This window comes from Diceros bicornis, chromosome 31, assembly GCF_020826845.1.
Source record: "Diceros bicornis minor isolate mBicDic1 chromosome 31, mDicBic1.mat.cur, whole genome shotgun sequence".
Classification (NCBI taxonomy): Eukaryota; Metazoa; Chordata; class Mammalia; order Perissodactyla; family Rhinocerotidae; genus Diceros; species Diceros bicornis.
The window spans coordinates 6,048,337-6,073,607 of record NC_080770.1 but is presented as its reverse complement, the minus strand read 5'-3'; the positions used below and the strand labels follow the sequence as shown (position 1 = coordinate 6,073,607).

General features: G+C 58.6%; 2 protein-coding genes across 4 annotated transcripts; one reads left to right on the top strand and one right to left on the bottom strand.

Annotated features, from left to right (window-relative positions):
* Window positions 1-5,270: 5,270 nt before the first annotated feature.
* AIP (aryl hydrocarbon receptor interacting protein) lies at window positions 5,271-11,079 on the top strand. Of its 2 annotated transcripts, none has more exons than XM_058526252.1 (6): window positions 5,271-5,485; window positions 7,969-8,148; window positions 9,393-9,581; window positions 10,005-10,181; window positions 10,283-10,416; window positions 10,767-10,839. In XM_058526252.1, the coding sequence occupies exons 1-6, from the start codon at window positions 5,387-5,389 to the stop codon at window positions 10,837-10,839; spliced, it is 852 nt and encodes a 283-aa protein (XP_058382235.1). In that variant the 5' UTR covers window positions 5,271-5,386. The 2 variants fall into 2 exon arrangements, with proteins under 2 accessions (XP_058382235.1, XP_058382234.1); XM_058526251.1 differs by having other exon boundaries at window positions 5,272-5,485; window positions 10,283-10,424; window positions 10,767-11,079.
* Window positions 11,080-11,718: 639 nt separating this feature from the next.
* Window positions 11,719-24,968, bottom strand: PITPNM1 (phosphatidylinositol transfer protein membrane associated 1). Of its 2 annotated transcripts, XM_058526249.1 has the most exons (24): window positions 24,814-24,968; window positions 23,735-23,853; window positions 22,043-22,257; window positions 21,837-21,958; window positions 21,408-21,632; window positions 19,608-19,934; window positions 19,437-19,532; window positions 19,243-19,350; window positions 18,476-18,537; window positions 18,136-18,386; window positions 17,631-17,820; window positions 17,428-17,535; window positions 17,032-17,189; window positions 16,742-16,947; window positions 16,122-16,292; window positions 15,281-15,445; window positions 14,897-15,045; window positions 14,640-14,750; window positions 14,129-14,245; window positions 13,765-13,913; window positions 13,532-13,681; window positions 13,271-13,454; window positions 12,865-12,993; window positions 11,719-12,227 (listed from the first exon to the last, which is right to left on the bottom strand). In XM_058526249.1, exons 2-24 carry the CDS (start codon window positions 23,810-23,812, stop codon window positions 11,964-11,966), a joined length of 3,735 nt encoding a protein of 1,244 aa, XP_058382232.1. In that variant the 5' UTR covers window positions 23,813-23,853; window positions 24,814-24,968; the 3' UTR covers window positions 11,719-11,963. The 2 variants fall into 2 exon arrangements, with proteins under 2 accessions (XP_058382232.1, XP_058382233.1); XM_058526250.1 differs by lacking the exon at window positions 15,281-15,445.
* Window positions 24,969-25,271: the final 303 nt, after the last annotated feature.

Genomic DNA, 25,271 nt, shown 5'->3' with positions numbered 1-25,271 from the left:
CCTCCGGCCTCTCGCCCGCCGGCCCCCGCGTCGCCGCGGCCCCGCCCCCGCGCGCAAGCCCCGCCCCGCGCCGTCGTCTAGGGATCTCGACGGTCCGGCGTCCCGGCCGAGGCCCCGCCCACACACAGCGGCCACGCCCCCTCCCTCAGCAGGCCAGAGCTGCCGAGCGCCGAGCGGATTTGTGGGCGGGGCCTCCTCTTCCGGACCGCGCCGGGCCCGCGGCGCCGCCTAGCGGCCGCTTCTCCAAACAACAACGAGTGCCACGTTCGGACGCAATTCCTAGGTCTGTACCGCGGGCTTGGAGGGGCTGCCCGCGCCAGCCTCCCAGACCCGGCATGGGCTTCTGCGTCCCAGCTCGCTCCTCGAGTACCAAGTAGACTCCAGGGAACTGACTGTTCCCCACCCTTACTCACCGCTGCCCTGCACGTGAGGGATATTCTCGCCACCTTGCAGATGTGGAAACTGAGGTTCAGAGAGCTTATGGGTGGCTTCCACTCCACCCCATCCGGTCTCCACGCAGCAGCCAAAGTGATCTTTAAAAACATGTCTGATCCTTTGTGTGTTATTCTTAAATAAAACTTTTTTCTTTCAGTACCCTACTAAGTCACTCTTCTGCTTAAAACTATCCCTTGGTTTTCCATTGTGGTTAGAATAAAATCTGAACTCTTGACTAAGGCCCACAAAGCTCTGAATGCTCTGGTCCCTGCCCATCTCTCCTAATCTCAAGCCCCCTCTGCCCCTGTTTCACTCCATTCAGCCACGCGGGCCAAGTTCATTCCCACTTCGGGGCCTTTGCATGTGCTGGAAAGGCCTTTCCCTATGCCTGGAAAGCACTTAACCTTGTTCTTTCACGGCTGGATCCTTTCATCATCCGAGTCCCTGCTCGCATGTCACCTCTTAGAGAAGCCGGCCCTGACTATGCAATCTAAAGTCAGTTTCACATCACATAGCACTTCACCTGAAACTATCTTATTTTACACCGTTTTATTCACCCCGGTCTCTTCTACAGGGCCCAGAACAGTGTTTGGCATTAAGTACACGCTCGATAAATTTGTGGAAGAAGTGAACGAGTGCTTTGCCAAAATCCCAAATGCGTGACAGTGGTAGAAATGGGATGTGAGCCCAGGTGCGCCTAGCTCCCTGGGTGCTCATCCTCCTCCACCCACCCGCCCCCACTTCATTGTATGACCTCGTGTACAGATTTGAGTCAATCCTACCTCTCAGTTTGTAACACAATGAACAAGACCCCTCTCGAGTTATATTCATTGCTTTTCCCTCCCTCTCTCCCCATCTGCCCCGCTCTCCCTTCTCTTCTATAGGACCTCTCATTGGTGTGCTCAGTCGGCGTACTCGAATCCTGCCTGGCCCTCCACTGCACGTGGCATTGGCTCAATGTGGATGTTTGCAATTTACAAACATGGTGTCATGTATAAAACTCTGTTGTTTATATTTTTACATCTTTCTACTCAACACTAATGTTTTCCACATGCATTTCATTTGTTGCTTCTACCAGCTGTATGCACTGTACCATGTTGAGCATCCAGCATTTTTACTATCCACCACCCTCCCTCAGTGATGCACACTTACCTCGGCCTCTGTGCCCCATCGCATACATCATGGCCGTGAACATCTTCACACTGTCGCCTTATGGACTGTGGGAGAATTCTTGGAGCGAGACTTCCAGGCCATAGGGTACATGCACCCTTGACTTCACAAAGTACCACAGATGCTCTCCTGAGTGGCTGAATGAATTTATACATGCACCACAAAGGCTCCGGTTTTCTCTGAGCACTTGGTATTCCAGATTTCTAATGCTTTGTCGATCTGATTAATCTAAAGTGCTGCCTCACTTTTATCCAGGTTCTCTGACCACTGGAGACTTTGAGCAGCTCTTCATGCACTTGTCAGTCAGGACGGTTCCCCCTTCTGGGAATTGTCTGTTCATATCCTTTGTCCACTTTTTCTCTTGGGTTTCTAGTCCTTTTTCTGCTGATTTGCATGTCTGTACGTATCTAAGTATTCATCCCTTGCTGGTTTTTGATGTTGCCCATATCTCCTCTCTGTCTGTCTTTGTCTCCTTACTTTGTCTAAGGTGCCCTTAGTTAAAGAACAATCCTCATTTTTCTACAGTCAGATCCAACAGATTTGTGCTCTGAATCTTGCTGGAAGTGTTTCCTCACCTCAAGGTCACAAAGATATTCTCCAACATTCTATTGACCTGATACTTTACTTTCTAGAAAAGTGTTGCAACAAGATAGTTCACTGCCTCTGAAGCCAAGCTACCTGCACTGGACTCTCCCCTCTTCTTACCAGCTCTGGGACTCCGCTTGGGTGAAAAATGTAAGGGGACACCAAAAAAACTCAGTAGGTAAGATAAATAATATTTTAATGTGTTATTTTAAAAAATCAAATTCAAAGCAAAAATCCATGATGAACAAAATATCAAAATTTTAAGTAAAGACAGGATTCGATCTTGCATGACTCCCGTCACTTGCCCTAGTTCCGGCCTTGCCTCGAGCAAGTTACATAACCTCTCTGTGCCTCAGTTTCCTCCTTTGTCATTTGTTAGATGGAGGTAATAATAGTGTTTCCTTCATAGCATTAGTTTAGGATTCAGTGAGTTAATACACAGTAAGGAGCAGTGCACAGTGCCTGGCACATATAAACACTCCACCAATGTTAGGTGTTATTACAAGGATAGGACTCTACCTTTGAATGAGGTGCGAGGAGGGATCCAGATTTATTTCAATGTAGAGTGAGCCAGTTTCCTCCGTACCACCTGCCAAGCAATCAGTTCTCTCCCCTCTGAACTCTGGTGCTGCTTGTATCATATATCAAGTACACAGGTGTTAACATATACATCTGTTTTAAGATCTCTTTTTGGTTCCTTTGGTCTGCTTGACTAATTCTCAGCCATATTCCATATGCGTTTCATGACTATGGTTTGCAGTGTGCTTTAATATGGCAGGGCAAGTCGCCCCCCTTTGGTCATCTTTTTTAAACTTGACCTCGCTTTTCGTGGATCTTTATTCTTCTATAGAAATATTACAAAAATGTTTTCCAAGTTCTTCAAAAATCCTCCCAATTTTCACTGGAATTTCATTGAATTTCTAGATTAATTTCAGGAGAAATCACAGCTTTAAATGTTAAGCTGTTCTGTTCATTAACTAGGTGTGTCACTTCAGCTATTCACATCTTCTTCCTTAAAATTTTTTTTCTCCAAAAAGTTCAGGGCTGTGTTTTTATTTCCTAAATACATTCTGGGTTTTATTGCTGTTGTGATTGGTACCTTATTTTCTATTATATTTCTGAATGGGTTATTGATGGTGTGAAGAGTGTTGTTAATTTTTAGTAGCTTATTTTATATCCCTGTAACATTGCTGAACTCTCTAATTTGTTAAAATTGTCTGTCTGTAGATTCTGTTGGATTTGTCTATGTAGACAGACTCACTCTCATTTCTTTTTCTTGGTTTATTGCTTTGGCCAGGACTTCTAATACAAAGCTAAACAGCATCATTGATAGAGAGCATTCCTGGCCTTGTTCCTGGTCTTGAAGGGAATGTGAATACTTATTCCATCATACTTAATTACATATGGCTTTTATCAACCTGAGAAAGTTCCTTTTTTCCCCTAACTGTGAGTCTTTACCAAAAATAGTCATAGAATGTCATCAAATGTTTTTCTGCACATTTTGAGATAACCTTATGAGATGTCTCCTTTAGTTCACTGATGTGACGAATTACCGTAATAGATGTTTCTAATGTTAAACCATCCTTACATTCTTGGAATGAGCCCTATTTGATCTTGATGCTTTTTTTTTTTGAAAAATTTTTAATTGTGGTAAAATACACAAAACATAAAACTTACCATCTTAAACATATTTAGGTGCACAGTTCAGTAGTGTTAAGTATATTTACATTGTTGTACAACCAATCTCCAGGACTTATCTTGCAATACTGAAACTCTATACTCATTAAACAACAACTCTTCATTTCTCCTTCTCCCCAGCCAAGCACCATTCAACTTTGTCTCTATGAACCTGACTACTCTAGGGACCTCATATATATAAATGGAATCATTTAGTATTTGGCTTTTTGTGAATGACACTTATTAGCATATTGATGCATTTTTATATACACTAGTGGACTAGCTTAATATTAGCTTAATATTTCATTTAGGATTTTTCATATCTATATTAATAAAATGGGTGTTTCCTTTTCTTGCCTTATGGTACACTTATCTGGTTCAGGAATCAAGATTAAACTAGCCTCATAAAATATGTTGGTCGTCTTTCCCATTTTCTGGAACAGTCTGTGTAAAATACAGACTACCTGTTACTTCAAAATTTGGCAGAACCTGCCTGTAAAACTTCCTGTGTTGGTGAAAAACAAAAGCGAAAAACAAGCAAACAAACCATGTTCCCCTTTCACCTTGGAGGTCGCGCCCCTCCCAGGGGACTTCTTGTGGGAAATGAACCAGTGTGAACATCTGATGCTCTTCGCACCTGGGTCACAGGAGACGGACGAAAGTCCTTCGAAGTATGAGTACGGGATAAAGACAGTGCACAGGCCCCACGACACTCCCCTTACTCGGTACCTAGACCTCGGAAGCGGGAGCAGAAGACTCTTACAGCGATTGTTCACAGCTACTTCCAGGGGCGGAGAGAAACGTTGCTTTAGCCCCCAAAGTACCTCTCTTCTATCATTCATGTATTCTCTAATAGTTACTGGGCACCACTGTCTGCGGGACACTGTGGATTCAGTGGTGACGACACACCCACCCTCGCCCCTACAAGGGGCTCTCTCAGTCTCTTGGGGAGCTCACGGTTCCCACAGGGATGCTGACTCCTCCTCCCCCCTCTCTCTAACTCCTGGTTTTATTTTTTTGAAAGACAAAACTCCAGGATGCAAAAGTCACAACTACGGTGCTAGATACAGCAAAAAGAAAAGGCCAGAAGGGATACACAAAAATAGTTTTAGAGGGCGGCGTAACGCGGGCTGCCCCCTTCTAGCCCTGGAACGCCGTTACACTACTTCCACAACTTTAAATGGAGTGGCACACGGCCACGTGGGCGGGCCGCGGGGGCAACCAATTCCACGACGCAACCGCTAGGGGCGCGACGCCCCGCCCCGCCCCGCCCCGCCCCCTGACAGACCCCGGTCCCTCCCCTAGACAGTCTCAGGCCCCGCCCCGGGGACCCCGCGCTCAGCCGCAGCGCAGAGAACCAATCACCGTCCGTTTCCACGTTGCGTCCCTTTTTGGCGTCTGCCCTCAGTCAAAATGGCGCCATTTCGGAAGTTGCCGAAGCTCTAGAAGCTGCCGAAGCAGGTCCGGAAGCTGCCGAGCGGGTCCGGAAGTTACCGAAAGAGAGCAGCGGGGAAGGAGGATGGCGGATATCATCGCAAGGCTCCGGGAGGACGGGATCCAAAAGCGGGTCATACAGGAAGGCCGAGGAGAGCTCCCCGACTTTAAGGATGGAACCAAGGTTCGTGTCTAACCCCCTCCCCTTCACCTCTCTGCAGCGCGGTGCGCATGCGAGGCGGGAGGAGGCCTTAGGCGAGAGGTTGCGCATGCCCAGATAGCAGCGGCCGGTGACCCTACCACTCACACGCGGAGCTCGACGCTGATTAGTCTGAATTTAAGTAAGGGGTGAATTCCAATGCGTCCGCCCCGCCCTCTGGCTTGGCCATGTGGCCGCATTGGTCGGGGAGGCCGTCAGTCATCTCTAGCGGGTTCCGGGGGTGTTAGACCTGAGTGCTGGCGCAGACCCGCCGCTGGAGAAGACCTGGAGCCCGAAACCTGGCGCCTGGGAGGGGTCCCCGGACTAGGGAGGGACCCTGGGACCTCTGGGTTGCAAGGTTTAAGACCTTTTATAGGTGGAAGGGGCCTTCTGAAAACTTAGATCAGCCCTCATTGTTTAAGTGGGAAAACTGAGGCCCCGGGACGCGCAACCCCCGAGAACGGGCCCAGAGGTCAAATCTGCCAGACTGTGACCTTTGTCAGCTTACCGACGGCTCTAGATGGCTTCGCTCGGGACAGATAAGAGCTGAGAAGTAAAGAGCCTCTCATCTTCTTGCTTTGTACATCCAGGCCCCCAGCTCCAGCCTCTCCAACCCCCACAACCTACATCTCCAGGCTTCCCTGTTTCTGCTCATGCAGTTCCCTCCTCCTGGAACCTTTCCCAGATGCCACTTGTCTGTAGAGTAAGGAACTTCCCAGGGGCAGCCGCTGTGCCCAACAGAGCAGTCATGCAGAACATGCATATTGAACAAATGTATAAAGATCCTGGCCGATACTAGGGACCCCAGAAGTAAGAGCTGCTGTGAATGAGCGCATGCTCCCCTACCAGCCCTGTGCCCAGGTGGGGCAGGTAGAGATCCTAGCCTGGCCCTGTGTGAGTGCTCTGAGAGCAGAGGGCAACTGCATGGCTCTAGTGTTCATTATATTAAGAGGGATCCTTTCCGGATCAAGAGAAGGGGTGTGGGTGTATGCCCCCATGGGCTGAGGGGTCGGTGGCATTGAAGAAGGTCCTGGAAGGGAGATCCTGGACGAAACAGACACCAGAAAGAAAGAACATTGTAAAGATGGTGAACAATGGTACTGAAAGAATGGGGCTAGGTAAGATTAAATAACCAATCACCAGTGTTGAGTGATTGCTCGCTACGTGAGCGCCATGCTAAATGCTTCACATGTTATATCCTTTCGTTCCCACAGCGTGGGGTAGGTACTCTTGTTGATTCCATTTTACTGATGTGGAAACCGAGTTCAGAGAAGCGGCGCCGTGTGGTGGTGAAGCGTGGGCTCCTCTAACCATATCCTGTCGAGGGTTCCGTCTTCAGCCGTCTTCACTCTGCACGCACTGGCAGATGATCTCATCCAGTCTCATCTCTTTAAAAAAAACCTCTCCATGCCTGGACTACTCCCAAATGTACATCCCTAGCCTTGACCTCTCCCGTAAACTTGATATCCGGCTCCCCACTCACCATTTCCACCTGGATGTCTGGTTGGCAACTCAGCCTTAACTTGCTCCCCCCAAACCTTCCCAGTCTCAATTAGGGGCACCTCCAGCCGCCATCGTCTGTCCCCTGGGTCCCTGCAGTAACCTCCTTCCTACCTCGCCCTCCTCCTTCTGCCTCGCCCCCTCTACAGCCTGTTCTTATGCCAGCAGCAGCAGAACCCACGTCAGGTCCTGTCCCCACTCTGCTTGGAACCACCCAGTGGCTTCCATCTCAGAGTGAAAAACCAACTTCCTCACCGCAGCCTACAGGCCCTGCTGAGCCCAGTGACCCCATGGTGCAGCTTGCCCCCTCGTCCTTCTGCTTCTGCCGCAGTGGCCTTGCTGCTGCTTGAACACACAGCACACTGTCCCACTGCGAAGCTTTTGCCCCTGCTGTTCTTTTGGGCCTAGAAAGTTCCCACCCCCTTCCCACCCCAGCCCCTGCCTGGCTTGCTTTTCCCTTACTCCCTTCAGATCTCTGCTTAAATGCTGCCTCCTCAGAGAGCCCACCCCCCCAAACCCGCCCTGCCGTACCCGCTGCATCTTGTTTTCCGATCCATAGCACTTAGCTCCACCTTACTTAGCACACTGTTTTGTTTGAGGCCTCTTTCTTCTAGAAGTTCCATGTGAGCCCCACGGGGCCCTTTGGTCTGCTTTGCTCACTCCTGTGTCCTGGTGTCTAGCCCAGAGCTCAGGCACACAGTAGGAGCTCAGTAAAGATTTGTTGAAGAATGATGGGAGCCAGAATGCTTCGCCTCTCACCCCAGCCTGTGCACCCAGTAGCCATGTGACTTGGGTGCCTTACTTCTCTCTCTGTGACTTAGTTTCCCCAGCTGGGTGGTGCAGTGAGGGCAGGTGTAAGGTGGGGTGGTGACCCCTGTCCCTTGTGCCGTCTGCAGGCTGGGGGCTGGGCTTGTCCTCGGGGGCTGGGTGAGGGTTTGCACCTTGCCTCATCTGCATGTGGCCCGCAGGCCACGTTCCACTACCGGACCCTGCACAGCGACAAGGAGGGCGCCGTGCTGGATGACAGCCGGGTGCGCGGCAAGCCCATGGAGCTCATCATCGGGAAGAAGTTCAAGCTGCCCGTGTGGGAGACCATCGTGTGCACCATGCGCGAGGGGGAGATCGCCCAGTTCTGCTGCGACGTCAAGGTACCTGACGCCTCCTGCGGTGACTGTCCAGCTGTGCTCTGTTCCCCATCCCAGAGTCCCCGCCTGGCTAGGCCACCACCACCTCCATCCAGGGCACCACACCAGCCTCCAGCCTCTTGTCCTGGCCTCTGTTCCGCCTTCTCCTCTCCATTAGCCAGACTGCAGCCAGAGGACTGCTTCTCAAATGCAGATGACCCGTACAGCTCCTTGCTTCAGACCTTTCTGGCTCCTGGTGGCCGTCAGGGTTGAGTGTAAGCTGTAGCTGCTCACACAGCCCTGTAGGGTGTGGCGCTGCCGGTTTCCCCCTCCCACTCACCTCCCTGCCTTTCCATCCCCTTCTTGGCCAAGATCCTCCCTCATTCAATGCGAATTCTTGGGTTACCGCCCCCAGGAAGCCCTCCTTGACTGCTGGTGGTTAGCTTGAACCCCACCTGTGAGTCCTCCAACCCCTCGTGACTTGCATGGCCAGGATCTGGTCCTCTGCCTGGGTCTAAGCTCCTGCAGGGCAGGGATTGGGCCTGTTTACCTCTTGCTTCAAGATGCCCACCATGCGCCAGCCCAGAGCCAAGATTCAGGACGTGTCTGCTGGCTGGATGGACGTTAGCCCAGCAGTCCACCCCCGTGCAGACAACAGGGGCAGTGAGAGGAGCTGGTTAGACTAGGGTGGGGGAAGTCTGGCTCCCACCGTCCCAGCAGCTGTTCCTAGTAAAAGGTCAAAGGCTAGGTCCCCTACTCCCAAAGGTTTTGAAGTTGCTGCCCTGGGCCCAGCTCTGAGATAGGCCCTGAATGGGGTGGGGATGGGGCAGGAGAGAAGGAAGAGACGCTGGGAACAGAAGGTGGAGGGACCCCAGTAATGGCAAGAAGTCCAGCCTGTGGGTGGCACCCCTGAGAGGAGGAGGAGGAGGAGGTAAGAATTCCACTGGGCTTGTAAGGACAGGAGAGACAGGTTGATGGTGGGAGTGTGTGTTTGTGTGGGGCTTGGAGGAGTAGGTGCTTGGCTTGGTTTGGTGGCCGAATAGTGTGGCAGGAGCTGGGGGCTTCACCGGGAGAGAGGGCTGGGAGGCCAGAGGAGTCCCAAGGGAAAAGCCCTCCTGCCTTTCGGCAGAGTGGGGCCCTGAGCCAGTTGCTGCCTGCCCCTCTCTGGGCCTCCGTGTTTTTCCTCAGATGGTGGGGTGGGGGGCTGGGCCCGGTGACCAGCCAGCCCACGCCGACAGAGCCGCTGGTGCCCACTCGCCCTCCTGTAGCATGTGGTCCTGTATCCGCTGGTGGCCAAGAGTCTACGCAACATCGCAGCCGGCAAGGACCCCCTGGAGGGCCAGCGGCACTGCTGTGGCATCGCCCAGATGCACGAGCACAGCTCCCTGGGCCACGCCGACCTGGACGCCCTGCAGCAGAACCCCCAGCCTCTCATCTTCGACATCGAGATGCTTAAGGTGAGGGGCCCCCAGGCGCCTCGCCAAACCATCACTGATAGTGTCACAGTAGGCGCCAGCCCTGCCTACCTGCCCAGGGTTGGTGGGCTCAATGGATGGACTGTTGGGGGTTGGGGCAGGGCAGGTACAAGAACGCCTGTGCAGGACCCCTGGCAGTCCCCAGGGGTCCCCTCTTCCTCCTCCAGGTGTCCGCGAGGGCAGGGATTTTCACTGTCTTGTTCAGGGTTCTCTTCCTAGAACGTGACACAGTGCTGGGCACGTAGATGCTTCATCAACATTTGCTGAGTGTCAGTGAATGGGCAAGTGATTCTGCTTCTGGAATCCAGTGTCCAGAGGCTGGATTCCAGAGGCTGGGCAGGTCTGCGGCTGGAGGAGCTGTGGTGCCCCCAGGGCCTCATGCTGACTTGGCTCGTGCCCTGGCAGGTAGAGAACCCTGGCACGTACCAGCAGGACCCATGGGCCATGACAGATGAGGAGAAGGCAAAGGCGGTGCCGGTCATCCACCAGGAGGGCAACCGCTTGTACCGCGAGGGCCACGTGAAGGAGGCTGCCGCCAAGTACTACGACGCCATCGCCTGCCTCAAGAACCTGCAGATGAAGGTGCTGCCCGGGGGCTGCGGTCGGTGGGAGGAGGGGCGAGGTGGAGCGATGGGGCCTAGGTCTCAGCATCTTTCCCCCTCTCGCTGCCCCCGTACCCCCAGGAACAGCCTGGGTCCCCTGACTGGATCCAGCTGGACATGCAGATCACGCCGCTGCTGCTCAACTACTGTCAGTGCAAGCTGGTGGCCGAGGAGTATTACGAAGTGCTGGACCACTGCTCCTCCATCCTCAACAAGTATGACGGTGAGCGCTGGGCTGCCAGGGCGAGCCGGCGGGCAGACAGGCCAGCGGCCTCCTTCTCCCTGTCACCACTGGGCATGGGGGCGCAAGACCGAGCTTTTGACATCACCCCCATTCTGAGCTCCCACAGGAGCCCAACCAACTGCCCCCACCCGGGCAGGGATGGGCCCCATTGTGCCAATGAGCTATAAATGGTGTCACGGAGGTTGGGGGTGGGGTTGGCATCCTCAGGTTGGGAGGGCTCTGTCCCATTAGGGCCCATGGTGTCAGGAGGAGTCAGGCCGGGCAGCTGGCTGGTCCCTGCTCATGCCCTCGCGTGCCTCTGCCTGCCGGTACCCCCTGCAGACAACGTCAAGGCCTACTTCAAGCGGGGCAAGGCGCATGCGGCCGTGTGGAATGCCCAGGAGGCCCAGGCTGACTTTGCCAAGGTGCTGGAGCTGGACCCCGCCCTGGCGCCCATTGTGAGCCGTGAGCTGCGGGCCCTGGAGGCACGGATCCGGCAGAAGGACGAGGAGGACAAGGCCCGCTTCCGGGGCATCTTCTCTCACTGACAGGGCCAGCCGCCCCGCCCACCCTGCCCAGCCCACTGCTGCCGCTGCCAGCCCACCCGCCCTGCTCCGTCATGCTTCTCTGTGTATAAAGGCCTTATTTATCTCTCTCCGGGTCTGCTGAGCTGTGCATCGGGAGAGTCGGGGTCACCCCCTGGCATTTCCTGGTACTTGGGTGGTCTTGGGAGGCAAAGGTTCAGGATTCTAATTCCAGCTCCCCATAGCCAGCTCTGAGACCTCTCTGGGCCTCAGTGTCCCTGACAGAGAAATGAGGAGGCTGATCCCTGTCACGAAGGAAGTGGCCCTTGCTGGCCAGGGCTGGGGTGCCCGGGAGCCTTCAGTCTTAAGGGGGAGACAAGCAGACACAAGCCCAGAGGCCTGGTCTGAGTGAGATGGTCTCCTAGCGCACCTCTCCCCCGAGCCTCGGATCCCATGGGCCCCTGGCCTCAGCTTCTGGAGGCAGAAGGTCCAGTGAGAAGCCCAGTCTGGGCCCCTGTGAACTGAAAGGCTGGCCCAGGTGGGGCGGGCCGGGCAGGTGGGCTGACTCTATCCAGGGGGAGGCCATGGGTAGAGGGGAGGACAGAGCCCTCCACGAGACCTTCAAGGCCCAGGCCCCCATCCTGGCCCTGCGTCTGACCTGCTGCAGGGCCCTGGGGACATCCCGGCCTCTCTCTGCTCTTCAGTGTCCCCATCACACTGGAAACTGGGAGCTCGGCTGCCCTGTGATGCCAGATGGGTGGACAATCAGGTGGGATGCAGGTGGTGTTTATTTTCACGGATTTACACACTGAAGAAGCCTCTGGGCCCCTGCTGCTCCCTCCTTCCTCCCCCTGGGGCTGGGTCCCCCCACATGGAAGGGAAATAACACTGAGGGGCAGGCAAAGATGCAGGGTGTGGGGCTGGGGGCCACGGCTGGGGCCCCAGCCTCCCACACGTGTGCTTGGGCCCCTCGAGGGTGTGAATAAATAACCCAGGTCCAGCCAGAGTTTGGGCCTCACTCTTCGCTGTCTAACTTGAGGCTGATGCTCCGGGCCTTGCCCCGGGCCAGGGTGGTGGGCGGCGTCCCTGGGCCCTCGCGCTCCGCCTGGCTGGGGCCCCTTGAGCGGAGCAGCTGGCTCTGTTTGCGGAGGAAGTCCACAGGGGCAGCGCCACCATAGCTGTTCTTGGCCAGGGTGGCCCTCGAGGGTGCCGTGGGGGCGTGAGGATGGGAGCCGGCCTCCAGCTGGCCCAGATGGGCCACATAGCCATCTGACAGGAACTGTGGGCAGAGGTGGGCAGGGATGAGGGGATGGTGGTCTCAGGCCCACACGCTGCCCTCACCTGCCCTCCCTCGGCTCCTGGGCAGTGCTGGCCAGAGTCTTCCCTTGGCAGATAGGAACCCCAGGCTGGGAGCTGGGGCACCCTGGCTTTACTCCTAGCTCTGCCCCTTTCTGGGCCTCAGTTTCCTCAACTGTAAAATGGGATCATGGGAGGAATAACGGCAGCTAACATTCAGCAGGCACTTGCTCTGTGCCCAGGCCTGTGCACGTTGGTGTGCAGTAAATCATGTGATCTTCACAATAGCTGTCGAGTGCAGTGCCATGTTATCATTTCCATTTTACAGACAAGAAATAGGCTCAGAAAGGTCAAGGCCCATGCCCAAGGCCACGCCAGAGTGGAGCCAGCACTGGAGGTCTTGAGCACGCTCCAGCCTGAATTACCAATCCTGGTCTGCCCCGCAGCTCCCAGCTGCTCATGACCTCTGTCCTAGGAGCAGCCCAGGTCCCCTGAGGCTGGCCAGCCTTCTCATAGCCGCCTCCTTCAGTTGCTTCTTAACACAGGCGGTCCTTATGGCCTCAGATCCAGGCCCCTGCTCCCTGGCTGGCTCCCAGTCTCCGCCTTCCCTTGGCCCTCACCTGGCACTGCGCCTGCAGCTTGCGCACAGCGCGGCCCACGATGTAGGTCTGGCTCGGGGACAGGCCCAGCGCCGCGTATACGGCCACGTCTTTAGGGGACCCGTAGCCGGCGACGATGTTCAGTTCCACCTGTGACCACAGAGCCCAGTCATCCGCCCGGGGGAGGAGCCGTCAGGCTGCGGGTGGGGTCTGTTGGGCTTCCGGGTCAGACTTTCGGGGGCGGGGCCCCACAGTCCTACGTCACCAGGCCCCCACGGGGGCGGGACCAACAGGATCTCCCTAGTAGGCCCCAAGGACTAGGGGCCCCTCGCACACCGAGGAGGCAGAATTCTAAGGGTCTCTCCAGTCAATTAGGGTCCGGGCCCGATGGGGGGGGTGTCTGGCGGGACCCTCCCCAGCCGCGCACCTCCTGCACCAGGCTCTGCAGAAACATGGCCTTCTGGCGCAGCGGGTCGTGGGTGAGGCCGTCGCAGAAGGAGACAACGCCATGGGGGAAGTTGTGCTGCGACAGCCAGGCGACCACGCGGTGCTTCTGCATATCGGGCCGGCCCGTTACATACACGATCAGGTAGCCCGCGTCCTGCCAGTGCCTGCGGGGTGGCGTGGCGGTCAGCTCCACGCTGGGGTGGGGCCGGTCACCGCGGCGAACTGGGCGGCGGCCTCTTACCTGACCACGTCCACGGCACCGGCGCGCACCTTGGGGTCGCTGCCCATGATGGAGACGCTGGCGGTGAAGGAGCCATCGATGCTGAAGACCACGGCCTCAGTGCCGCGGGCCACCACCGTCAGGCAGCACTCGGCGTATGTGTGGTCGCCCCTGTGGCCCAAGGCGGCGTGAGCGGCGTTGGGCCGAGGCCCAGGGACCCCCGCGCCGCAGAGGCCCGGCCGCCCCGCGCTCACCTGACGACCATGCGCACCGGGTAGACGCCGATGCCCAGCGCACGCTCGGCGGGCACCGGGAAGGTGAGGCGGCCCGAGCTGTTGGTGACCTCGGTGCCGAAGTGGATCCACTTGCCGGACAGCGGCTGCGTCATGATGTAGACGTCCACCTGGTGGGGAGAGGGGGCGAGAAGGTCCCCCTGACCCTGAGTGGAGGAGGGCCGAGGCGGGCCTGTCGTCGGGGGTGGATGGGGATGGGGGCTGAACCTGGCAGGACCGGGAGCTGTCCCGGGGATATGAAGCGGGACTGGACATGAGCTCCCGGTTGCAGCCAGGTAGGCCCGATTGGGGCGAGTCTTCCCGGGGTGAGGCCGTGCATCCTGACCTTCTCTCCAGTGAGCGTGACCACGTCCAGGGGCCCGTACATGAAGCGCCCGTTCAGCACCTGGGGGCGGCCCTCAGACACCACCGTGTCGCTCGCCCGGTGGTTGGAAGTGACGTTCTGGCGGGAGGAGACAGCGTGAGGCCGCAGCCAGGGGATGGCGGGGCTGCTGAGGGGGACCCGCGCCCAGACGGCTGCTGCGGGAGAGGGGCGAGGCCCAAGGGGTGGGCGCTTTTGCGGACCCCGACCCGAGGCCGTGAGTGCCTGTGTGGATTGCAGTTCCGAGGGGGCGGAGCCGAGACACGTTGGAATGCAGAGGACGAGGCGGGGTGGGGTGAGGGCGCATCTCTGGGAGGGGAGGAAACCAGTGGTTCCCAGGGGCGGGGCCGAGGCATGAGGAGGTGGGGCCAGGACCACAGGGGGCGGGGCGGGACCCGGGAAGACCGTAGGGGCGGGGATGCCGAGGAGAGCGAGCAGGGCTTCGCTCCTGGGGGGCGAGGGGCAGGGTACGTACGCGGATCTTGACTTGGGTGCGTTTGCGCTGCCACTTCTCCCTGGGGAAGGCTGGGCTGTAGATAGACGGCTCCTCGCACTCCGTCAGCTGTGGCCGCTCCTTCTCGATCACCTGCTCAGAACCCGGCGAGGCCGCGTGAACTGGGGCGTGACGGGGGCCAGCAGAGGCCGGCGGGCTGCTGGAGCTTCCCCTCCCCTGGCCCGCGGCTTCCCATCCTTGTCCGGTTCCCATCTCTCGCCCGGTACCCCCGGACCCACCTGGCGCAGGATGAAGGCCACCACATCGGCCGACTCCCAGTAGCTGGCGTGGAAGAGGTGGGGCAGCGTGACGGTGGGGAAGGCGGTGAGTGCCTCGGGGCAGTAGAGCGAGTAGTCAATCCGCTTGGTCCCCCACCAGCGCTCCAGGACTGCATGGCCACGTGGGCAGTGGGTCAGGGGTGGCCTCCCACCCCATGCCCACCTGTCTGGCCCCTGGGTGCTCTTTCCTCTGTCCTTTCTGCCAACCCTGATCTTTGCCGAGTCCCGGCTGGGTGCTGGGGGAGGGGGGGTCCCAGAGCAAATGCTGGGGGCAGGGGTGTTTCAGCTGGGCTTGGGAGGTGGAATAAGTGTCCCCTCCCCAGGTGTGGTGGCTGGCTGACTTACTCTTAACCACCTCACTGGTGGTGCTGGGGGCAGCTGGCTGGGCGGGCTGCTCGGTGCCTAACTCACTGCCCTTCCAGAAGGCACCGCTGGCAGAGGTGGGTGTTGAGGGCACCAACATCTCCAGCTCCTCCAGAAAGAGGCCTGAGTGGGTCTGCAAAGTGTCGGCTGGGGGAGGAGGGCCAACCTCAGCAGCAGGCTGCACCAGGCTGCCCTCCTGTCTTCCCACCCAGGGGTTCCAGGACAGCTCGGCCCCCACACCTCTACCATCTGCCCTGCCGGCCCTCCCTGGTCAGGTCTTGGCTGAGGCTGAACTGCCCCCTATCTGGGTGAAAGTGAAGAGGTGGGGGCATTATCTCCTCTTAGCTCACCCTAACAGCCAGCTGCACTCCTGCCAGAATGCCTGCCACCACTACCTCAACACAGGCACGCTTGTCTTATGGGACTAAATGGGCACCCCCTTGCATGCATACGTGCACACGCCCCACACCAAAACATGAACACAAGTGCATGCAGAGACACAATGCACCCCTACACACAGACACAGCAGCCCCCTACACTGGTGGCTGTGCTCAGACACTGGCACACCAGTATCACCCTGCCTCCTTTCTCTAGCCCAGTCATCACCACTGCCCCCACTCCCAGGCAGAGAATGTTAGAGGGCCTTGGGGATCCAGATCCCACAAGGGGCCAGGGTAGGGCTTCCTGGTCCTGGAAGTGGTGATTTGAGAGTTTGCCAATGATGTAGGAACTACCTCATGTGTTCTTAGATGAGGGCTCCCACCCCCATCCCTCCGTGTTGGTGCCCTCCTTCTTCCTCCCTTTATCTTGGTTGGGGGCGTACCCAGCAGCAGGGATGAGCTGTCTCCCAGGGGGAACTTCTGGTAGCGGGGGACGGCCAGTGGGGCGATGGCCTGGAACTTGGGGGCCAGTAGGGGCTCAAGGCGGGAGGCACAGGGGTCAGCCGCGTGGAAGAGGTTGTAGATCTGCTCACAGGCCGGGCGCATCTGGGCCACTGGTACCCAGAAGATAACAGGGGGAGGAGGCTCAGCTGGCATTCTGGGAGGTAGGGGGTGTGGGAAGCAGCACCCCGAGACAGTACTTCCCAAACTACACTCCCTGAGGTCACCGGGGGTCCTGCTTAAAGTGAGAGGTCTCGGCTTAGAAGGGATCAGAGCCTTCGATTTGCTGATGTGGTTCAGGATACAGCGTTTCCCATGGCCATTGGACCCCTTCTCATGCAGAGCATCTGTGGGCGTGAGTTCCTCCCGGTGTACTGTGGGAAACTCAGCCTTGGCAAGTCCCTTCTTTCTGGGCCTCAGGTTCCCCTCCTCTAGCCAGGCCATTTAATTCGTACAGTGAGGGATGGCAAGAATGCCAGCATCTCAGGTGAGATGAAAGATGGAAGGGGATGGAGGAGGGGCAGATGAAGGATGAGGCGTGACCCCCACCCCAAGGGCTCACCCTCCAAGGCAGGCATCACAGTTTTGCGCAGAGCCAGCACCAGGCCCAGTGGGGAGCCAAAGAGGAAGAAGCCAGAGACCTTGAAGTCGAGGCGGGCGGCGCTGGTGGGGCCGTCGGGAGCCTCAGAGGTGGCAGCAAGTGGGCAGGAGGCTGTGCTTACCCGCCGGGGCTCCCCGGAGGAGGCAGCTGGGGGGGCCGCCTGCAAGCTATGGGGGAGGAGGGGCGCTCAGTGCTGCTGCCTCTGCAGCCCAGTGCAAGCCCAGGGCGGGGGTGATAGGCGGGAGTGTCACCTGTTCTGAGAGCCCTCGGGCTCTGGACTGGCCATGTCACTCGGGGGGCGCTGGGAGGGCAGTGCCGATGGTTCTGGGCTGGCTCGGCCCAGCCCCTCAGCTCCATCTGCCAGGGGGTCCCGCACTGGGCCAACCTCTGGGGAGAGCAGTTCATTGTTCTAGACGGAACAGGGGACAGAAATACCTTAGGCCTGGACATGATTCAATTTCTACTTATTTGGAAGTGAGGAGAGAGGCTTGGGGGTTGGGCAAGGACTCAAAGAAAGGTGGGCAGAGCCCCAGAGGGGACAGAACAAGGCAGCAGGCGACCCGGCCAGCAGAGAGGTCATATTCCAGGGGGCAGAGACCTGGAGCCAGAGAATATCCCCTGAAGAGATGGGGTCGGGCCACACTGACCATGCTCCCTCTGCGGCTGCTGCCCCGGCTCCCTGTGCCCACGCTGGCACTGTGGCAGAGCGCGTCAAAGCCAAGGATTCCACCAACGCCGTCTCCGATCAGCACCACCTGGGTGAGAAGGTGGTGCCATCAGGGGCTGCAGCAGAGGCCAGCAGATGGAGGGCTTGGATGGTAAGCTCCCGGGAACATCCCTGGCCCCTGACCTGCCCGCAGAAGCCGGCGCCCTCCGACGAGCGCAGGAAGGCAGCATAGGCCTGGTTGGTGCGAGCGATGACTGTGGCCACAGCGCCCTGGTAGCGGGAGGACGAGGTGGCCAGCAGCGGCAGGGCAGCCAGTGGAATGTGGTCCTGGGAGCGGGACAGGCTGTCGCCGTCATGGCTGTAGGGGCTCAGGCTGCAGGAGGAGGGAGTGTGGTGGGTGGGTCGGGGGCTTCTAGCCCCACCACTGCCCCCTCCAAGTCCCCTTGGCCTGCTGGCAGGTCCTAGCACCGTGGGCCTTTGTGGGGAGCGTCAGCACCCAAGAGGCCTTTGTGATGGAGCCACTGACTAGAAACTGAGGTCCAGCTGGTGGGTGTCTGGCCCAGGTGTCTGGCTTCCCTGCCTCCTCCCCCTCCCACCATGGGGCTTCTCTTGTCCTGAGAGCCCCTGGGTGGCTGACTGCACCGTGGGGACCCCGTGTGTCCCCCGCCCTTCCATCCCTGACCAGTACTTGGAGACAAGCGCATAGGCGGCAGCACAGATGGGTGGGCAGGGCACCAGGCGCAGCGCCACGTGGCCCAGGGCCTCGGGAAAGTGGATGCGGGTGACAGCCTCGAAGGCCAGGCTCAGCGTCTGCACGTCCGCCTGCTTGGAGTCGGCGTCTCCAGGGCCCGAGTCCAGGATGTTGCCGCTGTGCAGGATGAGGAAGAGGGCATGGACTGCGCAGGCCTCGGCCCCCAGCTCCCCAGCTCCGTCTGGGCCCTGCGGGGCACAGTGGGGTGCCAGGGGTGTCAGAGTAGTGGCCCAGCCAGAGGGGGCAGAACTGTGATGTGGGGTGGCCGACCACTCACCTCTGAGTCCCTGGGTGCTCGGGCCCCTTCCCCGATGTCCTTGGTGGTCTCGGCTCCAAGGTCTGTAGGATGGGGGAAAGCCATTGAAGGAGACTGAGGGGTCTGTGGGGATCCCCACATCTGGCATTTCAGGTATCCCTGCTCTGCTGTCTGCCTGAGTGGCCCCCCAGCCCCCATCTCCTCTGACCTCTCACCTGACTCTCCCAGGTCATTTCACATTCCCGGGCTTTGGCACATGCCAGTCCTGCTGCTGGCAGTGCTGCCTCTCCCCACAATGCTTGTTTGCCTGGGAAATTCCTTCTCATCCTGCCCTATCCCATATAGTAGCCACTAGTCACACGTGCCCAGTTAAATTGAAATGAATTAAAATACAATACAGTACAAAACTCAGTCACACTAGCCACATTTCAAGTGTTTGATAGCCACATGTGGCTAGTGGCTAGAAGATTTCCATCATCACAGAAAGTTCTGTTGGACAGAGCTGGTCCAATCCTTCAAAATCCAGCTTAGATGTCATCTCCCACATGAAGCCTTCCTGGACTGCAGATTAATTCCTCTTTGTACTATGTCCGAACCGTGAATACACGCCAGCCATGTGTCCATCCATCCACCCATTACCCATTCCTTATTCACCTGTGTAATTAACAACACCCCTCTCCGGACTAACATTCATCTTAGGAGCCCATTAAACTTAGGACCGTGTTGTTCTCCGAGTCCCCACTGCATACAGGGTGCCAATGGCTGGCAACCTGATGGGAGATCTTTACCTGGTGCCCCCTCAGCCTCCATAGGGGAGGCGAAGGCGTCGATGAAGTCATTGGAGTTCCACTTGGTCATCTCCTTGGGGAAGACCTCATCACTGTCAGAGAAGCCTTCTGCAGGGAGAAGGGGCTGTGTCACGGTGTGGCAGGAGCTGCTCAGGGACATCCCCCCTGCCCCCCAACCGGGCTGCGGTGCTGACCGTGGGCATCAAAGAACTCCTCCTCGGAGCTGTTCTCAGAGTCTCGGGCGATGTTCTGCATGCGCCACTCGGACAAGCTCTGGGGAGACACGCCCCCTGCCGGGCCACATCAACCTCAGCCTGAGTCCAGCCTGAGGGTCCCTTCCTCCCGTCCCTGTGCCCCAGTCTTACCTCCATGCTGGGACGAGTAGGAGGAGCGGGAGGATGAGGACCACTGCTTGCCGAAGCTGGCATCCGGTGAGGCATCGGGGCCAGGGGGGGCCTCGGGCCCATCGGGGGTGCCAGCATGGCTGGCCCCAGCCCGGGTCTCGGCGCTTGCCTTCCCAGGGGGCTGGGCCTCGGGCCCCTCACTGCCCATGTTGCACTTGGCCATGCGCTGTGCCAGCATGCGAGCAGTCTCTTCCTCTAGTGCCCGGATGTCGGCCATGCTCAGCTCTGTCCACTCATCCTGCCAGCACCAGGCCTGGCGGTGGGCCCGCAGCATCACCCGACGCAGACCTGGAGGTGCCCAGGCATCAGAACTGTGCCCCCCTGCTCCCAGTTTCTCTGCTGCTGCAGCCGCATACCCAGCCCTTGAGGTCCGAGAATGGCTCCCCTGGGCACACCACCCACCCAGAGCCACAAAGTCGGGCAGGGCAAGAGCTATCCACGAGATGGGAGTGGGAACTGGGGCATTTGTCTTCCTGCCCCACCTCCCTCCCTGCCTCTTCTATCCCTCTGACACCCCAACTCTGAGCACTGACCCCACCCCCACACCCCAGGAAGCTGGGACCAATGCTTATTCTTGCTCTCTTTCAGCTGGCTTGCTGCTGACTTCCTGAGAGGAGTTAACAATTAAGGCGTTAACAGTTAATGAAATTGTTGATGGTTAATGAAGGTGTTAACAGTTAATGGAAGTGTTGGCACTTAATGAAGAGTGTAGTGAAAGATGATACCCATTCTGGGATATTTTCATCTTAAGCAGAGGAATAAAGTTAGAAACGTCCATATCTTGGAAATAAAGTAATAATGGTTGAATTATAAACTTCTGGAAGGAAATATATCAGAATCTTAATAGTGGTTATATGTGGAGGATTTTCATTTTCTTATTTGTGCTTTTTCGTATTTTTCCAAAGGTAAGAACCAGGAGCCTGTATTATTCTCCAAGCTAAATTTCCTCATCTGTGAAATGGGAATAATAATAGTCCTTACCTTGAGGGGTGTTGTGGGTATTAAAGGAGATCTTGCATAAAAAGTGATTAGCAGAGGATCTGGCATGTGTGATCACTCAGTCAATACTAGCTCTTAATGTCTGGCCCAACCTCCGCCTCGTTGACAGGAGGGAAATTAAGGAGCAGAGGAGGGAAGTGGCTTGCTGGAGGTCCCATACAAGTATGTAGTGGAGTGGAACCCAGGCCCCTGGACGCCCTCAACCAGGGATCTCCCTACCTGCAGGTGGCCCGTCCTCAGACCTGGCAGGTGGGGCAGGGCTGAGCCACAGGGGCCAAGGGGTTAGGTTTAGAGGAGTGTCAAACAGGGGCTCCTGGAGACCAGGGCCAGAGGATGGGACTCTGGGAGCTGAGGGTGGGAGGGACCTCAAGAGAATGACATCAGAGTCACAGCCTTAGCCTGTGCTCCTTAGCATGCTGCCTCCTGAGAGTCCCTAAGTCTCACTCAACTCACAGAACACTGGAGAATCTTAGAATCTTAATGATTAGAAGCAGCAGCTCTGGACGTCAGAGCCGGCAGGGAGCTCAGAGACCACGTCATCAGATTCTTGGCCTCCGGACTCTTACCCGAATTTCAAGGCTAGGCTCCCCCGAACCCTGGCCAGGCTCTGCTGCTCCCCTCTGCCTCAGCGCTCACACATCAAATGGAAATGATGGCTTTAGGCTTCTGTGTCCCCAGTAGACATCTATGGCTCATCCATGGCTCAAAGCAGGGGCCCGGGGCATGCTGGGTAGACGGAACCTCCCGAGGCTGGGCGCTCACCGACATCGTGGATGAACTGCTCAATCTTGGCCTGCATGCCCCAGTAGCGGAACTCGACCTTGCACAGCTTGTAGGCGCACATGAGGGGCCCCGTCTGTGCCGCCGTGCGCGCCCAGTCATCAGCCAGTGGTCCTCGGCCCGTCTTGGCCGAGTGGTACAGCCGGGGGTCCTCTTCTGCTTTGTACTCGCCTGGGGCCACGGCATCCCGCACGATGTCGATGGTGTCTGAGGGGGTTCCAGCAGCACTGAGCAACACCGGCACCCTCCAGCCCCTGCCGCCCCTTCCCCACCTCGGGATTGGGAGGGCTGCCTTTCACGGGCAGGAAGCCGAGGCAGGGGGAGAGCCTGGGACTTGTCAGAGGCTGCCTGTCGAGGCGGGAGGTGGCGTAAGAGGGTCTCCAGGGTCCCCCCACTGGCTCCAGGCCTCACCCAGGATGCGCTGTCTCCTCTCGGCCCCGCTCAGGTTGAAGACGTTCGGCTGCTGCCCCCCATCAGGCAGGTAATAGGTCTCTATTTCAATGGAGAATTTCTCCACAAAGGGACAGGTGTACCTGGGCAGAGGGCAGGGGTGAAGGTCACTACTGTGCCACCAGGGCTGTTCCCCTCTTGTCCCCAGGCCTGCCCCACCCACTCACCGGGTTCGGGTGTAGGGATAAGCGTTCCAGGATTCCTCCTCCACCTGCAGGGCGGCCTTGGGCAGCAGCGCCCGGAACCAGCCTGGGATGTGGGAGCCCACGTGGTACACCTTGTGTGTGTACTGCCCGCTGCCGCCGGGCCCATCCGTGTAGGGTTGGTTGGCTAAGATCTCCACACCGCTGCCCTCACCACTCGACTCCTCCCGGCTCTTTTTCTGTAGCCCAGGGCAGAGCAGAACAGGCTGCTCAGCTCCACCTCAGCTCCTGGGGTCCCCAGCTCGGCCTGGCCCCCTGTACAGCTCTGGGGCCCTAGTCCCAGCCTTTCCAATTCCCTGAAACCTGACCCTGGCCCTCCGCAGCTCCTGGGCTCAGGATCACAGCCACTGTCCAGTCGCCCCCAGGGTTCAGCAACCTGTCACTCATTCAGTCATTCAAGTATTTATTGAGTGTCTGCTCTATTCCGGGCATTGTTTGGATTGTATTAATTGGGATCTGTTGATGAACAGAACAAAGACCCCTGCCTGCCCTCACAGAACATACCTTCTAGTAAAGGGAGACAGATAACAGAAAAAGGCAAATTATCTGGTATCAGAAGGTGCGCAGGGCTATGGAAGAAAGCATAGAATAGGGTAAGGGGGATCGAGTTGGGGATTGCAATTTTGATGGGATGGTCACGGAAGGCCTCACCGAGAAGATAACATGACCACGATTTGAACGTGACAAAGCGAGGGGAGGGTGCCAAGCCGATGTGGGGTCGGGGGAAGTACTCAAGGCAGAGGGGAAGCCAGTGCAAGCTCTCCTGAGGTGGGAGCATGCTGCATGTGCTCCAAGGGCAGTGAGGAAGCCAGGGTGGGTGGGCTGGAAGGATCGAGGAGAGTAAAAGGAGCGCCCACCTCTCTGAGGACCCGACCTGGTCCCCTCTCTCACTGGGACCCCAATACCAGCTCCTGCCACAACTCTCATAGTTTGAGAGCACCAGATCCTGCCCTTTTATAGCCCTGGAAGCTGAACTCGGCCCACTCAACCCCATGAGGCTGGATCATGGCCCTCTTGCCTCCGCAGACTCTGATCCTATGTTTCTGGGGAACACATCTGGAACAGGCCTCCCTGAGGGCCTGCACCCACCCTCTCCCCTCCCTGAGAGCCTGCCCTGGCTCATTCTGCTCACAGCCCAAGCCCAGAACTCTAGCCCCTTCTTAGCCTAGCCCCCTCCCTCACCCTCTGGGGTCCCTGCCTGCCTCTCTCTGTCACAGTTTTGGGGCCTGATCCTCATCCCACTCTCTGACCTCCTGGGGTTGCCAGGATCCTACCCTCTGGGGACTCCCTCCCAGGCTTCTCTACCACCTAGGACCCCTCCTCACACTTCTCCTCATGCTCTCCTTTCCTTACCCCCATGGGATTAGATCCTAAGGAGGATTAAAGGAGATCAGACGTAGGCTGAGCGTCCACCACCGGCTGGGCACTTGGGGGTAGGGAGGCACCATCAGGCCCTCCTGTCCCTTTCCCCACAGCATTTACCCTTCCCCCCGCATCCAAAGGGGGCCCTCTCTCTCCTCCTCTAGCCTCTGAGCCCTTCCAAGCCCCGGAGCAGGGCTGGTGGGTGTTGGGCTGGGCCCGGCCCCTTGTCCCAGGTGGGGTTACCCCATCATGAAGTATCGCCCCCCCTGGTCTCCTGTTTCCCGCCGCCCTCACCTGGATCATGTAGAGCTGGGCCACCTGGTACTCGTCCAGGCTCATGGGCAGCAGAATGTGGTACTCCTTGATGAGCATCCTGAAGGCGCTCGGCCGGCCGCGCGCGGCCTCCGCTCCGCCTGGCGCAGGGCACCGCGCGGCTGTCAGTGCGGGGCGGCGGCGCGCGGCCCCGAGCCCTGCGCGCGGGCCGAGGGGCTCGGGCCGCGGGACCCCATGCCTGAGCCCGCCAAGGGGGAGGCAGAGGGAGTCCAGCGCTGCCGCCAGCGCCGCCGGGGGCTGGGAGCCGCAGCGCGGCTGAGCGCTGACCTCTTTTCCGCGCAGCCCCCGCCCCCCTCCCGCTCGTCACCATGGCAACCGCGCGCTGACGCGGGCCCCCCGGAGCGGCGGGCGCGGGCCGGCGGGCCCTCCTCGCCTCTCCGGCCACGGCCGCGTCCTAAGCCTCCTGGAAACGGCATCCCTCGGGGACCCGCCCCCAGGAGCCCCGGGGCCCCTCCTTCCGGGCCCGCCTTCCACACCCGGCCCCTCGGGGCCATCCCCTGCATTCCTTTACCCGAGTCGGTGGGGTCCCGTGTCCCCGACTCTAGACGTCCACTTAGAACCTCGTCCCTCCGGGGTGTCTCTGCGCGAAGCAGCCCCATGCGCCCCTCCTCTTAGCATCTCTGTCAGTGTTCCCCACCCCCCGCATCCGAACTGACCTTCCAGGACTAGATAAGTAATCCCTCCGCCCCCCAGACCTGCCTTCCTCTTCCCGGCCGGCAGCCTAGTCCTCAACTGCCCCCTCCCCAGCATCCTCCGTGGACCTCCGGCACTCGTCTATGCAGCCACCCCATCATCCTTCCCGAGGGCTGACTCCTTCGGGCTGAGGCAAGAGTGGCTCCACTTGGTATCCCACAGGCCCCTGCCCTGGGAGCCCCGCTCCGCCCACCTGCGCCCCGGTTCCGCTGCGGGCACCCCTCCCACCCACCCCCCACCTCGCGCCCAGCGCGCAGGCGAGAGGCCGCGTTGTCCCCACTTCCCTGTGCTCCCCAGCGTCCCCGTCCCCCCGTGCTCTTGGCCCGCCTGCCGACGTCCCGGCTCACCTCTAGTTTAGGGCGGTCGCCCCTCACCCGGTGCGGGCGAAGGCGCACGGGCCGTGGATCGGAGCCCGGAGCGCCCCCAGCCTCGGCCTCGGGTTCCAGCAGTAGCCGGACCCTCTGGAGGCGCAGCGCGGGCCCATGGCCCCGACCTTCCTCCCAGTCCGCCCGCCGGCGCCCCCGCCGTCCCTCCCCGCCGCCCGCGCGTCACTGCGGCCGCCCCGCCCCCTTCCTGGGCCCGGCTGGCCCTCCCCACCCCTGCGGGGTCCAGGCAGCCCCGCCCGCGGCGGAGCAGGGCGGCCCCTGCCTTCCTTCCCCAAGGCAGCGGGGAAGAGGCCGTTCTCCAAATGCGGGCGCTTTTTACTCTCCCTGTGCTCTTGGGGATCCCCGAAGCCCTCCAGGTTCCTATCTCCACCCTGGCTCAGCCCTCCTGAGTGCTGTGGAAATACGGCAGGCTCCCATCC

Coding starts and splice junctions, on each gene's coding strand:
- PITPNM1 (XM_058526249.1), bottom strand. CDS start 23,812: ATGCTCATCAAGGAGTACCACATTCTGCTGCCCATGAGCCTGGACGAG. Junction 19,533..19,607: donor CTACTCGTCCCAGCATGGAG/GTAAGACTGGGG, acceptor GTGGCCCGGCAG/GGGGCGTGTCTCCCCAGAGC. Junction 15,046..15,280: donor CACCAGTGAGGTGGTTAAGA/GTAAGTCAGCCA, acceptor GTGGCCATGCAG/TCCTGGAGCGCTGGTGGGGG.
- AIP (XM_058526251.1), top strand. CDS start 5,387: ATGGCGGATATCATCGCAAGGCTCCGGGAGGACGGGATCCAAAAGCGG. Junction 5,486..7,968: donor ACTTTAAGGATGGAACCAAG/GTTCGTGTCTAA, acceptor TGTGGCCCGCAG/GCCACGTTCCACTACCGGAC. Junction 8,149..9,392: donor AGTTCTGCTGCGACGTCAAG/GTACCTGACGCC, acceptor GCCCTCCTGTAG/CATGTGGTCCTGTATCCGCT.